The following is an 18,505-nucleotide window of genomic DNA, read 5'->3' as shown; positions in this document are numbered from 1 at the left end:
TTTGACCTTTGACCTTGATTTTTTACCTATATTGCACATTTTGTTACAAAATGCTACTTCCGGCGGGGACATATGTTACGCACCGCGTAATTTCTACTTTTCCTTGTTATCACTTGTCATATCAACAAGCACACATGCACACAGAAAGATGTTCACATGGACCAGTCATACTGATTCTTTCATTGTTTAATAGTGAAAAAATAAAAATAACATTCACTGAAATCTTGTAATGCACATGCTTTTGAAAATTTGCCCTATTTATATATCAACAGGTTGATCCTGTTTATTTTCCTTGGCGGAACTATATTTTAGAGTCAAGACCTATATTAGATGTAGGTAAACTCATATTTAATGCCACAAATTGATTTGCTCTGTCACTTCCTGATTGATTTCCGTTCAGTACATTTTATGAGACAGAGCAATGTAGGCTTCATAGGCATAGATGTTACAGAATGTTGTCATTCTCTGGTATTTATGCAACATGCAAAACTATTCACAACCAGTATAAATCATAGTTATATTCTTAGATGAGACTTGGTTTTTAGTTCAAATGATGAGTCCAGATAATATATCCAGATGTTCTGCCCAACTACGCTGAAAAATTGTTACTATTTGATTGGATTTAAATGCTTTCATGATTTAACAAAGTGTGCCTTTTTATCTTAGATAAGTAATTAAAGATTTGATTCTGTTTCACCTCTCCAATTACATAAGGTTCTCTCCAAGAATTAGTGAAATATTATGCGGCATGTGTACATGAAATTATTATGTGCCCAAGGGCATTGCACTTGTTTGTATTGCTAGTTCTCAAGATTGTGTTTCAGATATTATAATGCCATTCATTTTGTTAGGGAGCTATGAGCATACTTGATAGTGTATCATTGTATTATCACTTCTCTCTTGATTTAAAATTTATTGCATATGTTTGGAAAATTCTGTCATGTCAGCTTCTTTCTAACATTCCCTTTGACAGAGTGAAGCATGCAGTGTCAATCAGACAAGTTTACTGCTTGACTTGAAGAATCATTTCTGCCACAAGTTGACTGCTACATCTGTGCTGCTTCAATCATTTGAATTTCAAAATCACATTTTGTAAGAATGATTCCATCAGGAGATGGAAAAATGTAAAGGAGCTCTCTGTGCATCATAGATAATGGATAAATTAAGCCCTGTTACGACGGAGTGAAACTATTAGCAACCAAGCAAGGTGCTTCTCAACCGACTAATGCCTTACAGTATGCCTTCTGAGTTTTATATTTATAAGTGGATTCCTTACAGTAGAAAAGATGGTAACACCCCCTCACTCACAGCCCTCACTCCTGTTAGTGGGAGAGTTTCACAATGACAAAAGTGCGTGATAACCCACAATCTCCTGCAACAGCAGGCTCATCAGTATTTTGACATATTGCTGCAGGATGCACCCCTTGGGGAGGCAAACAAGAGTTTGCTCTCCACTTGAATGATCGCATCAGCACGTTTCCTTCCTCATCAAGGATGTGTAATTGCAGTAATGCAAACACAGACAAACAGACGGACAGGCCCACAGGCACACAGACATACAGACGAACGTGCATAGTATGTATTTCTGTACATACATGTAGCAAAAAGTGAAAATGAAACATTGTACTTCAAAATTCAGTGGGATGGGGGCTTGTAGGTTCACTTTCAGGAATCCCATTTTTCTTCCCCTTAAATGACCCTTGTTAAAGGAGACCTCAAGATGATTTCCAGACTTTTGCATTTGAACAACTATATTAAAATTAGTTGTACTGAGTACCGAGTTTCAGAATTTATAGTGATTAGAACAAGGAGGTTGAAGAGATGGAGTAACAACAGAGTTATTCCCTTTGATCTATGTTCGGAGCCGCCGCTCAAAAATATTTGAAGCATGTGCCAAACAGGATCTGCCGCGCTGATACGAAGACAATTGACTCGTGTCTCATTGCATAATCAGCTGCCACTTTCAAAGGAAGATATGTGTGTATGTCTTTGTGATGGTAATTATTTTTCACTATCCCTTCTTATAAAAGGTAGATGGTACAGACATGAGGATGCGCAAACAGAAATAGAGGAAAAAATGCTGAAATGAAGATGAAAATTGCTCAACTGGGCATACCCGGGCACTAATCTGATATATCAATCAGTAAAGAATTATACTCGAAGATTATTACATATTAGAATCATTTGGGGAAATTTGGTGGAAAAGTGATAAAACCAGCTTTCCAGGATGGTACAGTTTTAAACATTTTCACATAATACAGCTCTGATTTACACTTTTGCGCAAATTTCTGAAGGGAATTGACTTTTGTTTTACATGCTGTATTATCAAGTGAAATTTCATTTCATTTAATAATTAAATAAGCAAAATATGGCCAACATTATGATAACGTTCGAAATGAATCTTTAGATTGCTCAGCAAGACAGCGGCTAGGAACATCAATCATCAAAGGCACAAGTGCACCTGTGGAATTCTTTTGTACATCAATAGAAATCTGTCAACTGTTTGAATAATTACAGCCAGTTGGAACTCCATGTATAAAACCTCCTTGATTAGAATAAGAATGTTTTCACAGTTTATACCAAATTGCAGTGAACAGGGATGATGACATGCCTTACCATAAGAATGCATGAGTGGGCCTCAAAGAAGCAGAACTAAAGAAGATGCCATGCATACATTCTACACAGGTGAACTTGTTACGCAAGTGGTATTGTCATGGAATTACACTGAGCATTTCTGAAATATGTGGAGCTCCTATGTCATCAACCCTGTTCAGTGTAATTTGTTTAAGATATTTCAGAGTATTGGTTTCTCTGCTCACGGAACACAGTAAATTCTACAAATCTATTCATGGAGCTGTCGATTTACAGTATGTACTACACGATTTGAAATTATTAAAATCGTCATGGATGCCCCTTTAAGGTCATGTAACACTCAGCCTGATAGAGATTGTGAAATATGGCATGTAAGATACATTCACAATCATTTTTCCTGACAATGTGGGTAATTGTTCAGATTTATCTTGCCAGAAGGAGGGTCCCAAGGGTAAAAACTGCTTGAATTCAGAGCATTATTACTTTTTATCCAGAAAATGAAAGGGTAAGCTCTGTTGCGTGTACAAGCTGTACATGTAATATTTGAGAAATACATGAAGATGCCTGGTGATTGATTCTACAGCCTGTGAAGAGGCAATTACAGTTTATTTATGACATACCCTCAAGGGGCACCCATAGGGAGGTAGCATCAAGCTACAAACACGCATGACATTCACAGGAGTATAGAGTTATACCAAGGAGGTTTGCGATACCTCATTGGTTGTACCATGGCTCTTGACGTTTTTTGTTTGTTTCTTATTTCTCATCACCTGCCTTGGCAGTAGTGAAGTGTGTGCCTCACTATTACACGGAGAACTTGGTATAAAACATATATTTTCAGAAATACAATGAATGCCAATCATGGTACTTCAGTGCATCTGCAAGCAAACTAAAATCACGTTTCTCATATTACATGTACATATTAAATCACGATTGTGACATGTTGTGGCATTCGGGTATTTTAAGATGGAGTTTTGTTTGACTCTTTGTAATTCTTGTGCAATTCTGCAGACAACCCTCTTTGGGCATAGGGTACTGTATGCATACATGTGGGACATAGGCCTACATGTCTGAATCTTTTGTGATAGTTGCATATTTGATTGACAGGCAATGGAATTGTATGGAATGGTTGTTCCAGTTTGTGGTCAGTATGCAGACCCATTCTCACTTCTCACCAACCTGTAACAGTGACTATAAGAATGTTTCCACAGTGCTCAGTGTCTATACATAAAGTATGTGAGATAGTTTGCTGTCTAAAAACACATTATATCCTAGCCAAGTGTCATGAGTGTATGTTTATAATATAGGATTTCTCATTGCTCTTATCAGCTATGTTGTGGTTTATTTTTAGTCAGTTTTACAACTTCAGACTTCAGTGTCAAGCTGGTCATGATTTCCATTCTCCTTTTATGTACCTGGTTTTCCTAAACCCATCACAGTGAGGCGATGGGCCGGATGCATAAACGCTAGCAATTGCTTGTGCTAGCCTTTTACTTGAATCCGTATGCATAAAAACAAGCAATTGCTTGCGAGCAGAAGCTTTTGCTAGCAAGCACAAGCAATTGCTTGGAGACCAAGCATTTGCTTTGAAACGTATGCATAAAACACACCTTTTGCTTGTTCTTGCTAGCAATTGCTTACGATATTCCAAGCTCTGTGAAATGAGCTTGAGCTTTTGCTTAAATAGGACGTGAGCTTTTGCTTAAATAGGACGTTCCCTTCTAACTATCATTTTCATATTCATTATAGAAATGCCACACTTGTGCAGGAGTGGTATAAATCTATAAGTAGTGTAAGAAACTTTTTCGTTTCAACAACGGGAATGTCTGGTGTTTAGCATGAAAAATGTGATGAAAAACTGGTAGGATGTCTGGCGATGGTGGAGAGCAAGAAGACCTCTCTCCACGTGCGATCTGAGAGATCAAGCAGTGATAGGAATCAGTCAGTACGTGTGTGTGTGTGTTTGTGTGTGTAGATGTGTGTGTGCGTCTGTGTGTGCATTTATGAGTGTCATTTCGTAAGTCTTCTGCTATGTCAGGAAATGTTTCCACACACACAAGCCCTTTCAAATACATGCTGTCACACTCGCCTTTGTTCTTGTGTTCGCACAGGCGTGACGTCCCTTTTGTTGAAAACGCAAGCAATTGCTTGTGCGGGACAAGCAAAAGGTTATGCATATGGATTTAAGCAATTGCTTGAACTAGAGCTTTTGCTAGACGAACTTGTGCTTTTGCTTGAAGCAATTGCTTGTTTTATGCATTCGGCCCACTGCCACACTGATACACATATATATCCTGCAGTATGCAATGTAACATTTCTGTCTCGTGGCTTCTGCTGAGATTTTGTAAGGTGTGCAATGGCTGTATGCATCTGCACTCCTTGCATCAAACCAAAGAACAAGCCAATCAGATCAGTGGTGCAGTAGTTGCAATCTTCCTTAGATGTCGTGTCACCGACCTGGTAGCTTATAATAGAATCACTGTGCAGTATCGACTTCAGCTGGCTGCAGGTATGATCCTCACATGATGAGATCTATGTGGTCAGCTGTGCAATCCTTTCTGGCTAATGGAGCTAGTCTGCCAGTGGCATTTGTTAGATTGCAGCAATATCAAATTCTTATATTCTTCTTTTGTTGCTTTGCCTTGCTGTTGCATATCACACATTTCATCAATTTCTAGCATTACGGTGACTGTCCCTTGCAACATATGACTACGATAATAGTTTTTATTCATTTAAGTCATGTAGGATGTGTAATGCTGTGTAGAGTTTGTTTGCCGTCCTGTTTCATATCACACATTTCATCAATTTCCCACCACACCGTAACTGTCCCTCACAAGATATGGCTATGATAATAGCTATGGTTCATTAAAGTCATGGCAGAATATGTAATGCATTGTACCGCAGTTTTGTTGACATCATGGTGTTTTAGGTACTGATATGTTATAAGAGAGACTGAATTTCATAAAATTGAGTATGTGCTCTGATTTCAGAACCCACAGGACTGTGACACAGCCAAGAAACTGGTGTGCAACCTGAACAAGGGCTGTGGCTATGGTTGCCAGGTACATCATGTGGCCTACTGCATGATCGTGGCCTACGCTACAGAGCGCACACTGGTGTTGGAATCAAAGGGCTGGCGCTACGCAAGGGAAGGATGGGAACGGTTCTTCCTCCCTCTCAGTGAGACCTGCCTCGACCGCAAGGGAGGAAACTCAGGAAGATGGGGAGGTAAGCGTTGTCATTTCCTTTGACGGTTTTCATACATTTTGATAGAAAATGCATTGAAAAGCTTACCATTCCTGTACCATGTAGGGAATTCTGCAAACACTTTTAGCAAAGAAGAAAAGAGGTTCTATCATACACTGTCAACTCTGCATAGGCAATGTGCTCAATATAGCTGATGTGTTGTCAAAGAAAACATCTTGCCTAGGCACAGAGCCATTGGTGTGTGGGTAAGCCAACCGCTTCACATTATAGGAGTCATAAGTTGTCAACATGTCAAAGAATTTTTGGCTGAAACAACATGACAACAGACCATTTCTGTAAGGCTGCGTTCACATAGAAGTATACTATTCGGGTATTCGGGGCTTGTTTTCGAGGGCACGCGAATAGCTTGAATCGAACGATAGGATTTCCTAACACCGGTTCGCATAAGAGGGCACTATTCGAAAGTACCGAATAGCATAGAATAGTATAGCATAGTGGGAATCGCGCTTGTTCGATTTTCTTGCAACATATACCGTCTCTCGTTTATGAAATAATGACAATTTTGGTCTGGATTTGCCCTTTAGCAAAAATAAGCATGTAGACTGAAATTCTGATGCAGTTTAGAAATTGTTAATAAGATTTGCTGGGATCTAGGAGGAAGAAATCCGCACTGCATGGGATGGCGAGTTGACGGTGCGGGTGATGGTGTACTGGGTGCCCGAATAGCGAATAGCGAATACCGAATACCGAATACCGAATACCGTATATTTCTATGTGAACGCAGCCTAATGTATTACAGTTTATGGATGATTCTTTACCTACATCCTCTAATGAAGCATGTCATTCACCTGCTCCCTCCAAAGTTCCATAGGCAGGATTTCACTTAGTTGTTGCTAGGTAGGGCAAGCCTCTGTCAGGCTCAGTGGTTGCTATTGGCAACTTTTGTGAACAAAGCATGCATAAGATCTGAATACATTACAGAACTGGTCCATTGGATAGAATGTACATGGCGATTACAATTATTTCTCTTCCTTCCTTCTCTCTTTTCTCATTAAATGTCATCTGTTTATAGAAGAAGTCAAGAGAATCGTGCGATCAGTTTGTACTGACAGCATGTTCAATAGGCACAGTAAACACACTATTGCGTGTATTTGTACAATTGTAACACAGCGTATAAACACGCACTTACAAGAGATGGCTAGGTAGCCATGCATCAGAAACAATTTTCATGCATCAGTGATTACTGTTACACAGTTTGATCTATATGGCAAGCCAAAAGAAAATATATGCATTCAGTACATTTGCCATCAGGTTACATGATCAAAAAATGGATTTCGGGGGGGGGGGGGGGGGGGGGGGGAAATTGCCCATTCTATAAAACAGATGATGCACATGTCTATTCGTGCATTAGATTAGTAGGACTTGTGTGCTTGCGGTAACTGTAAAATTTAGCCTAAACCCACTCGGCTTCGCCTTGTGGCAAAGCATTCCATAGTTACCTTGCGTACACAATTTGTACTGATACACTCAGACCTGTGCATCATTTTTATCTTGTCATTCTAATGCACTTCAAGTGATGATTTGATAAATTAATTTGAAGTCAAGGGCCAATGCTCAAGGTCACATAATGCCGAAAGATATGAGATGTGTTGTTGCATTACGCTTGTCAGTGTCGCTAATCAGGATTCTGCCTGGACAGGGATTGAAAGATCATTTTGAAAGGTCAAATAATAGTCCAGTAGGATGCTCCTTGGTTGATTGGTCAGTTTTAATTTTCACTCTGTAAATTGTAATACGAGTAGTACAGTTAGGGTACCGGTTTTCGACACTTTAACACATTTCCTTGTTTACCAACAATACTGCACCGTTTTACCTCGGAATTTCGATATGAAGTTGAGCTACAAAGGCCAATAATAATATGCCTTGAGCGAATTCCAGTTTGAATGCACTCGTGATCAATTTTAGCGATTTCCATCACGCTGTCGCTGACATCAGATTTCGACACCCAGCATCATTTTTCGACACAATCACAGCGCGCATCACACATAAATCACATGGCGCGTACAGTACGCATACACTGCATTGTGGACGCAAACCAGCAAAGTACCGGCGCAAGAACTTGTTGTTTCCTCTATAACGTGTCTTAATATGGGAATGTCGAAATCTGGTGCCACATTCTCAAAGCCAACTCTTTCTACAAGTTTGCTCATTTATCACGAATTCAGCCATGAAATTACTAAAGACGATTATGAAATCAAACATCAGGATTTGGCAAATAAACTGATACTCAAGTAAGATAACCGGCATGGGTGAATTTCATTTTACGGCGATGTTTACAAAATGCGTCATATTGTTTGAACCCTAAAAATGGCTGACATCAAAATTTCTGCTGACACTGTGTTGCTTTTCTCCTAAATATTCTACTGTCGGATTATGATGACAAGTGACAAACGGTGTTTATATAAGACTAGAAATGTGATTGATAATTTGGTTGATTGTTGAAGTCAGACATTTGTATTGAGTATAAAATTTAATAAGAATTATCTGCTGGGTGTCGAAATCTGGGTCCTGTCGAAAACTGGTGCACTAACGGTATCTACATTATTGATACTGTGGTTTCATTAAGCATGGTTTTATGCACATGGCTTCAGTGGAAAACCAGTAGGGGAGAGTGAGGTAGAAATGAGTATGCCTTCTGGTCAAATTTTGAAGTTATGTACAGTGTAGGTACCGTTACTGTGCAAAGTCGACGGCACACATCGGTGATTCTTTAGATTGGGTTTAGGTAAGAAAGGACACTTTATTGATATGATGTCAGACAAATGTACAGTCGGGCTTGCAGCATGCCTGGTTTGAAAGCGATGCTCACAGTTTGCTTCTTATGAGCTGTTACTTTTGTAAATGTTGTGTCATGGACCATCTTCTTCCTGCAGAGTTATTTTAAAGATATCATGGTCCTCAAATAGATGTGGGGTAGGGCATGGCTACTCTTGGCCACTCCCTCTGTCTAATAGTACAGATAACTTATGTTGTATGTAGATGCTTTCATAGATGAATAATAATGCATTGTATTTTATTCTTTGGGTTCATTGGATAGTTATATCACAATTTCATTGATGACATACTGTGAGATGGTGGTACAGAGAGGATACAATGGAGATTAAATGTTATTTTGAAGCTCAAGTTACGGACTGTTTCTTCTCCCCCCCCACCCCCCCAAGTGTCATTACCATTTCCATGAGTGTGTCATTTAGAATAGATAAGAGGAAGTAATGACTGGTTAGGATGTCATGGGTGATGGCTGCATCAGCCCATAACACACACTTCATGAGTCAACAACATATTACAATACGTATGTCTGCTTCAGTGCATCTACACACACTTTGCGATTCCCTGTATAAAGACAGAGGAGACTAGTGGTAAATGATGCCATAAATAAATATTAGATGGTTTCCAAGTTAATAACTGCCAACTATTCTTGTTTAATAGGAGTACTTAAGATTCTTAAAGGGATGATACAGTTCAGGTTGAGTTGGGAATCCAGGTTTTATCTTTTTGCAAGATTTAAAAACCATGTATATGAAATATAAAGAGCATACAATTCTGAAAGGAATTAAAAGGAATTAAACCAATTTACATCAAATAAACTTTTCATTCCTCTTGGAATTGTATGCTATTTTACATTTTGTACAGGTTGTTTCAAATAATCTTTAAAAAAGTTTAAACCTAAACCCTCATCTCGACCAATAATATACCCATCTTAGAGAGAAAAGAAGCTTTATTCTACCTCTTAATCATATTTTTGTAAGCACTTACTGATGTGAAGGAGTTGGATGAAATTCCTAGTTTTTGCAGTATTTCTCCCATTCATACCTGTTTATTGAATTCTAGGGTTGGCAGGTATGAGTAGATAATCAGAGAAATGTTACCTTTTGTCCCTGAAAATTTACAATCCATGGAAACCCGTCAAGGGAAGGACTCAATCAAGATTTACAATTTTACCAAATCAGTGTAACAAAAGATTATTGGATGGTGTGATAAGTGTCCCTTCATTTCTATTCAAATACACGGAATGTCAGGGTAGAGTTTGTGAAGCGATTAGTGCGCTACTCTGTTCTTACCCATTGTAACAGTGTCCATTTGAATTTGCCAAGTACCTCATACATTGTACATGTAGCTAATTCCACAGTGCACCCTCTGTTCGAAAGATTGGTAGAAATGCAACAGGAATGGTTAGCGTATAATAGAGGATGTTGCTCTTCCTTGCCTGTCAAGGCTAACTAGACATAATTCAAGTGAAATCCTAACCCCTTACATGTACATCCATGGGAAACAAAGGGAACGAAGCTTGCTGTTACTCAGTTATTCGATGGTATCTTCCCCCCCGCCCCCCCCCCCGTCCCATATATATCTTAACCCTTTCCCTAAAATCCATCATAGCCCTCAGAAAATCGAGGCAAGGTGGTGTCTCTGTACGGAGCACCAGTATTTTCCTCAGAAGCCTTCAAAACCTGTCAAGTCCTCATGATTTTTCTGCAGGACTCATCACGTCATCTTCGTTGAATTGGCATCCCTGAATTTTACTGCATATTCCATAATTAGATAGAGATCAGATGAAACTGGTTAAATTAATTAGATCTGCACAAAATCAGAAAGAAATGTGCTAAAATTTGCTATTGTCAAAAAAGGAGCAGGAATTTAAGATTGTCTGAAATGTCTTGCCAATTTCAGAAGCAGATATATATTAAGCAAATTTTTAGACTTTTGATGATTTTGCAGTTGAAATAAACAACTTGATGTATCAAACTGAGATAGGGCATAAGTGAAGGATAAGTTTTTTTTTTTTGTGTTTTTTTTTTTAGTCAAATGAAATACCAGCAATGAATGATAAAAAACTACAAAATGACAAAAAATTTCACTTTCACAACATTTTTAGAAAATACAGCAGTGTTGCTGTAATGTAGAAACAGTGTTGGGATTACATCAATAATTGTAATGTCTTCAAACTCAGTCCATATTTTCACATTTCAGAGGTGAGTTAGGAGGTTTTTTTATATATAAATGTATCATATATGACATACAATGTATATCCAATGCCATTGGAGATATGAGGTCTTGTTACCCCAGGGATGATTGTACCATGTGCTTGGGAGTGTAATGTTTCATGAGTTCGGACTTGTAAGACAATTTCATGATTGGATGAATTGGCAATTGAAAACCACACAAGTTCTTATTAACTTTTCAAAATGAAAAGTTAGCTATTTCTTACCTTACAGTTGATATACTACACATTTGTGTTATAAATACCTTTTGTTTGTTCATTTTGCAAATCTTACAAGCCGAGAGATATTCTTGAAAGTGAAAACACTAAAAGTATATTGTATGTGCCTAGTATTAGGACATCATACTCACAATTACGTTAGTTACAAAAAAGCTTCAAAAACATTGTTGATTGACACATTCGTGAGAGGCCTCAAATGAGAGACTTGGTAAGAACTTTCAGTGATAGGAACCTATTTGAGTAATGTGCACAGAGAGCACCAGTTGTAGTTTTGTTGCATTGACAAGTGTTATGTACCACCTCAATAAACAATGAGCAGAATCTTTTCAGTGTCTACTGTACATTGTAGATGCATGAACGTCAAACCTGTGTGGCAGAGATCGATGAAATATGGCTAAACCTGCCTCAGCGGCCACCTGTCTATAGCAGCCACCTGCCGTATACTGCCACTAACAAACACTCACCCCCCCCCCCCCCCGCCCCCCATCCAGAAAAGGCATGTTAAAAGACCCTGTCTATAGTGGCCAGCTGTGTATATAACAGTCACATTTTCCATCTCCCTTGGGTGGCTGCTATAGACAGGTTTGACTGTATTTTAAGTGATAGAACTTGAAATGGGGGGCACTTGAATCATTCCCACCTCCCTGGTTGAATACTTCCTGAGAATTTAAATGCAGTTTTTCAGTCACACAGTTTTAATCTACATTTAGTTTGAGAGGTGCAACTCTTCCCCCGGAGGAGTGTGTGGGGAAAGGTTGATGGAAGATAGAGATTGAGAGATGTTTGTCTGAGATGGAAATGGATCTCTTGGCACTCTGCCACCAAGTACAGCTACTTTACTTAATAAGTTATAAGGGCATCATCTAGGTATCAGATGTTCAGATCCTTTCATATGTGCTGCTATATCAGTTTCATTGTTACCAGGGTGTGTGTGTGTGTGTGTGTGATCGTGTGTGAGTGTGTGTGGGCTTTTATAGGATAGTGTAAAAGCATGTGTGTGGTGCAGATGTGTCAGTTTGCATAGTATATGTTACATTTGCTTTGTATTGCCACTGTTTTTTTCTAACAAACTGTGTGTATGGCAGGATGTGTTTAATTTGGAGGTGTGTTTTGAGGAAAGAGCTGGGGAAAGAGGGGTGTGACTGGACTGCATGGGATGATATCACTGCTGCATAGAAGCATGTGAAATTGTCTAAAGTCTACAACTTTATTGTTTTGTATGTATTTGAAAGGAAACATCCACTGTTTAATCTGTTTGATATTATGCCAGCTTACTGTCAATGTGCCACATAAATTTGTTCACCATGCTGTGATATTTATATTGACTGGACTCATCTACCCTAGGCAGATTTTCAGCCAGGGTGGCTAATTAATTAAATGATGTCTCATCCTTGAATCAGCTCCAGAATGCCCTGTGAAAAGTGAAATAGAGGGTTAAAGACCCAGCATAGTCATTGTCTTGATGTCCCACTGGGTGATTTATGTTGCTTCTCACAGATTAGGAAAGACAGCTATCACTTCTATTTCTATATGTTGATAATCCACTCTGTATTTTTGTGTCCGTTTGATTTTTGTATTCAAACTTACAATCATAATGACATGGCTATATAGAATGCTGAAGAGTTTCAAGAAGTTTGTAGCATTGAACTTATTTTTGCTCTGAAATGACAAATAGTTTTGGAGGTAAAACTATCCAGAGACATTCTTCTTTCCAAATGTGGAATGAGTGCAGAGATAATGCTGATTGATGAGTTTAAAGGAAATACAGCTTGGTTGTCTCTATTGACGTCATACAAGATTATCATCTGTTGGCTACATGCCTTAACACTCAGAGTATCATCTGACTTGATATTTGGCAAGTCTTTACTGGCTCTGACAAGGATAGACAGTGGTAAGACTGTATATGTTATAAAGCATCATTACGTACAGAATTGTATGCACCATGCCAATATGTAATCGCCATATGTCACTTTTTGCTTGATTCTACAGCTCCTGGTACAATTGAGCATATCCAGGTGATCGAGCTCCCCATCGTCGATGGCCTTCACCCGAGGCCAGACTTCCTCCCCCTGGCCATTCCGGAGGACCTATCCGCCAGGCTGATGAGGCTACACAGCCATCCCATCGTTTGGTGGATGGGTCAGATCATGACGTATATCCAGCGACCCCAGCCGGCTCTGGAGGAGGATATACAGAAGATGACGGGGCTATTGGGATTTGAGAATCCCATCGTCGGGTCAGTTCTTCTTCCAGATAGAGTCAATGTCTGCTCCCTCACACATTATGTCATGTACTGCAGATTGCTACTGCTCCTACAGCATGATATACTACTTTACCTAGAACTTCTATTAAAACTGCTACTAAAGCTAATATTCTAATACAACTACGAATAGTACTGCTTCTCCAATCCATTATGATGAACAATTACTTCTGCTTTCCGGCTACCTTTACACCTTACATTGTTGTTACTTCTGCCAAGGAGTTTTGTTTTGTTTTTGTTTGTTTTTTGTTTTTTTTAGTAGCATTTGTTTTTGTTTGTTTGTTTGTCTGTTAGTAATGTTACTCAAAAACAAATGAACAGATTTTGATGGAGTATTCAAGATAGGTTTGTTTGGGTAAAGGAACAGGTGATTAGCTTTTGATGGTAGTCCAGGTCATGATCTAGTCCAAGTTGTGTTTGTTTGTTTGTTGTTGTTTTTTAAGAGCTGCATGCAGAGTTTTATGGCATTTGTGAAATAATGGCTTTTGTGGAGGCTTGCACTCTCCAAATGCTTCTAGTTTAACCTAATAGAACTACTCCCTTTCAATTTGTTGCAACTAATGTTATCCCAATCACTCTCATGACAAAGTGTACTATGTGAGCCCCCAGTGAATATTGCACAAGAAATGATGACATTGGTTCATCTTATCCAACAACACTGTTCTCATCCTCCTCGCAGACTCCATGTAAGGCGTACTGACAAGGTGGGCACGGAGGCAGCCTTCCATGGCATCGAGGAATACATGTTCCACGCCGAGGAATACTACCAGAGGCTGGAGAGGATACAGGAGGTGCCCACCAGGAGAATCTACCTTGCCACAGACGATGCCAGTCTGCTCAAGGAAGCAAAGAGGAAGTGAGTGCATCTCTCCCGATGATGGATGGATGGGGGTGGATGGATGGATGGATGGATGGATTGGATGGATGGATGGATGGATGGATGGACGGATGCTTATCATTAAATCAGAGATTCTGAGATAGCCATCCTTCCTTGTGATACCTTCTAGTGGATAAATTAGCTCATGCTTCTGTTAAACAGTGCATGCATGTCATGGTTAGATAGCCAGCTGAATATATCTCAGTATTCGCTTGAAAATAAAACAGGAACATTGGCATATTTGTCATGTTTTTATTGAAGCTTGATTTCATTCATGGTATTTTTCTCTGTTAGATAATACAATTACTATTGAAGTAGGTCAGCAGTTACAGTGTCATGTCACACTTGCACCCAATGTAGCAAAATGAGCATATCTACTACCATGGCAAGGATAATACTGTGGCTTGTGTAATTTGTCAGTGTGAAATGAACCAATTGATTTTTGATCAACTTGAATTAATCAGATGCAAATTCTGTGAATCGGATTACTTTCATGTAGGTGGCATGGATTATCATATCAAGGATGTAAATTAGTTATGAGTTGGCTTGACAGAAGTAATTCAGTTTCCAGCTATGTTTATTAGAATCCTGCATCAATTTAATAGTACCCTGAATTTTCATTTTTGGATTTTCCAACCCAAACAGATTTCCCAGTTATGTGTTTGTGAGCGACAACGACATCTCCAAATCAGCTGGCCTTTCTTCAAGATACTCGGAGGACTCTCTTCGTGGTGTGATCATTGACATCCACTTCTTGTCCAGATGTGATTTTCTCGTTTGCACGTTTTCCTCCCAGGTTTGTTGAAGAGAAGAAAGAAAACATTACCTCCACATTTCTTTCGGTCAAGAGATGTTTTGGTATTTGTTCTGTGATTATGGCAATGAGACAATTCATTATCTAAAAAATTCTGCTATTTACTCTTTTTACAACCAGTTGTCATTTGCATTTGAATAATTAACAATCACAAACAGTGTTTTTCACAATGTTCCTCGTCTTTTTTTGGGGGGGGGGGGTGGCTTGTGTGTTATTTTTTTTTTTTACCTGCTCTCTTATGTTTTGTACACACACTTTTCTTGAAGTGCTGTGAGCAGCACCAAAAGGTGAACCTGTGCACTACCTAAGTAGCCACTCTTATTATCATTATCATCATAATGTAATGGAATGGAAAGAAACCAACATGTACAGTGCATTCACTCAATTTCCCTTGGGAGCATTTCAGTCTGACTGTCTCATCACTTTTTAACTCCAACCTCATTAACATCTTCCTACTGGGTACGCATTTACACACCTAGGAAGAGAAAAGCAGCGCAGGAAAACAGGAAAAGTGTGCAAGCACTATGGCAGGGTCTCATAAAAAATGCAGTACCACTTACACATTCAGTAGACCATGACAACCCCGCGATTAAAGTACCATGAAATTGAAACGGTTCCCCATGTAATGTTTATGACGTATCAGAAATGATCGATTGGTCATTTACTAGTAGAATTGGATGCGAGGTCAGTTTTAGTGCACAAACTGTGTATGATCCCCTCAACTTTTAGGTCCAGTTTTTCTCGCTAATGCCTCTTTTTGCACAATTTTTATTTGCTTTAACATATTCCAGGTCTGTCGTGTAGCCTATGAGATGATGCAGTACTTGCACCCAAATGCTGCCTCCAACTTCCGCTCCCTTGATGACATCTACTACTTTGGTGGACAGAATGCCCACGAGCAGATAGCACTGTACCCCCACAAGCCACGCGGAGCGGACGAGATTGAGCTGCAGCCGGGTGATGTGATCGGGGTAGCGGGCAACCACTGGGATGGGTATTCAAAGGGGACCAACCACCGCATAACACCACGGCGTGCTGGACTCTACCCTTCCTACAAAGTAGAGGATAAAACTGATATTGTTAGGATGCCAGCGTACGAGGCAGCCAAGGACTTCAATTTATAACCCAGAATTGCTTGTACAGGGGAGGCAGTGTTGGGTGGGGATTGCGTGTAAATTTGAATTTGGACATTTGCATGAGTGGCCTATTTGTTGTACAATGCTACAATCATTTTGACGGAGGTGTTAGAGCTGCAAGATCCAAGTCGCCAGAGTTCTTGTCTTCTTTGCACATCTAATATTTGATGAGCAAACACAGATTGTTGGTTTGTCAGTAATTGAAGGGCACACATTAAACTCTCTTGTGTGTTTCGTGTGCCATCATGAAAATTTGCTCAGAGACTAGAACTTTTCACAGAAAACTAGTCATGTTCATCTCATTACTGGTGCACATATCTGAAAAGGTTGCACAGGAAAATTGTGTGTGTATTTAAGAGACACTGTTTAATGTGTACTGAAAAAAAAACATCTCATTCTTGGTTGTGTACAATGTCCGTGTTACTTGCCATTTTACCAACCTGTAGGTTGCATTAATCCCTTGATATGCGACAGTGTTCTCTTAACTTGTTTGAATATACATCCCATTTAATAGTATTTTGTGTGAAGGAATGGAAAACAAGAAGAAAAGAAACATTCTTTTATATTTTGCTTTATAATGATGGCAATAAAGAAGACATAGAATGTATACACACACACACACACACACACACACAACAACAACAGCAACACAAACACACTCAACAGCAGACATAAACACATACAACACACATACAAGAACTTTCCTTTATTACTGTGGAAGTCAAATGGCGTTCAGATGTGAATATTACAGGTGAAAGTATCAGTTACATCCACAAATACATCTCAAGTTTGCAAGATTTTGCAGCTGACATTGTAATGTGAGCCAGCTCATGTTTCATTTGAGTGAAAGAGGAAATATGTGCAAAGAATACAGTTTCCTTCAAAAAAAAATATATATATATAGCAGAGAGCATTGTAAAGGAAAATGATTCAGTATTATATGTATTTGTGATCATGTCTGTGTCATTGTATCAGAATTGTGCCTAATTTTCTAATTACTGTAGATAGTGGTTTGTAATGTGTAAACAGGGATGTAAAGTGATTTTTTTTATAATCAAAATGATGGAATTGTGAATACCAAAATTTTTGTACTATCTGTATCATAGAAATTATGCAGAGAGTGATTATATATAGATAAATGTACTACTATATGACCTAGATTATGATGGAAGACAATTGCTCCTTCTTTTATGCTGAATGCGTCAATCATGATTTGGTGATGAAATGTTTGTTTGAATGTGTAGCAAGGAAGATGGCAAATGTTTGAACAAAGAATATATCACTCTCTCTTCATGGAGATTCATACAGATTTTTTTTTTTTTTAATTCAAGTGTATGTCTTGTCTGATCTTGAAAGATTCACTGTGAAAGATTCACTCCTTGTCGGACTTGAAATATACTGAGATATTTTATCAGGACTGCGGACTTCATTTACTTTCCACCTTGTGAGTTTTGATATATGCATGTATATATATCAATATCAAAATATATTACACATACATTTACCACCCATTTAATCTGGATTTGGATGGATGAGAACTTCACTGTGACAGTACAAGGCATGTTATTTTCACTGCTTAAACTAGAAGAGACATCAGTAAAACAAAATGGAAACTTTGTATAAAACTCATTTTAAGAGAGGAGGAGAATTCAGTGAATGTAGGATCAAATCAAGCCATGGTGACAAGAGTCTATTCCCAGTTAGAAAAACTTGAAGGTGTATGACGAAATACTCAACCATAGCTGCATTTTTTTTTCTGGACAATGCATTGTGTAGTGTAACAGAACAATAAGCCCACATTTGCTGCACATTTGGCCTGCCATAGTGGCTTGCACTCAAAGGTAGAACAGTGAGTGTATTGTAGAACAATTGGTAGAATGATACACTCGCAGTTGTGTGTGCTGTGAACCTTCAACATGAGCGACTGACGGAGTGCATAACTCAATGCAAAAAGCTTCTTGAGGTACACTAGATGTATAAACACACACACACACACACACACTCATTCTGGCTAAATTAATTGGCCATAAATTCATAAATATGTGTCACTTTAGGGACTGCACAACAGTTGCAAGACTGTTTTTGATATGCTTTAGAGTAAATGGAAGAAGTAAGTGTACATCATGTTTTACTTATACCTTTTAGTATGATATTTGACACAAAATACATATATATGTGTATTAGAAACCTATGGGTAACTGAAATCATGTTCAAAAGGATAACCGTGTTCAAAAAAGCTGACTGTGCCAAAGCAGTATGGAGCGTTATTATGTAGTGGCAATTTACTAATACTATTTATTGAATCATGGATTACAAAGACAAAAATTGTTCTTCTTTT

At 38.7% G+C, this 18,505-nt stretch overlaps 1 protein-coding gene across 1 annotated transcript in view; it reads left to right on the top strand.

Moving 5' to 3' along the window:
- Positions 1-17,586, top strand: part of LOC139730685 (alpha-(1,6)-fucosyltransferase-like) — a 62,962-nt gene extending 45,376 nt beyond the window's left edge. The window contains exons 6-10 of the mRNA XM_071641542.1: positions 5,583-5,820; positions 13,070-13,316; positions 14,020-14,196; positions 14,863-15,013; positions 15,823-17,586. Of these exons, the coding sequence (XP_071497643.1) occupies positions 5,583-5,820; positions 13,070-13,316; positions 14,020-14,196; positions 14,863-15,013; positions 15,823-16,155 (1,146 nt within the window). The 3' untranslated portion in view covers positions 16,156-17,586. The remainder of the gene's footprint in view (positions 1-5,582; positions 5,821-13,069; positions 13,317-14,019; positions 14,197-14,862; positions 15,014-15,822) is intronic.
- Positions 17,587-18,505: the final 919 nt, after the last annotated feature.

The sequence above is a fragment of the Diadema antillarum genome, unplaced genomic scaffold, assembly GCF_040938485.1.
Source record: "Diadema antillarum isolate AM-2024a unplaced genomic scaffold, OU_Dant_1.0 seq00000326_RagTag, whole genome shotgun sequence".
Taxonomy (NCBI): Eukaryota; Metazoa; Echinodermata; class Echinoidea; order Diadematoida; family Diadematidae; genus Diadema; species Diadema antillarum.
The sequence above is the reverse complement of the archived record's forward strand: the minus strand, read 5'-3'. Positions and strand labels throughout refer to the sequence as shown.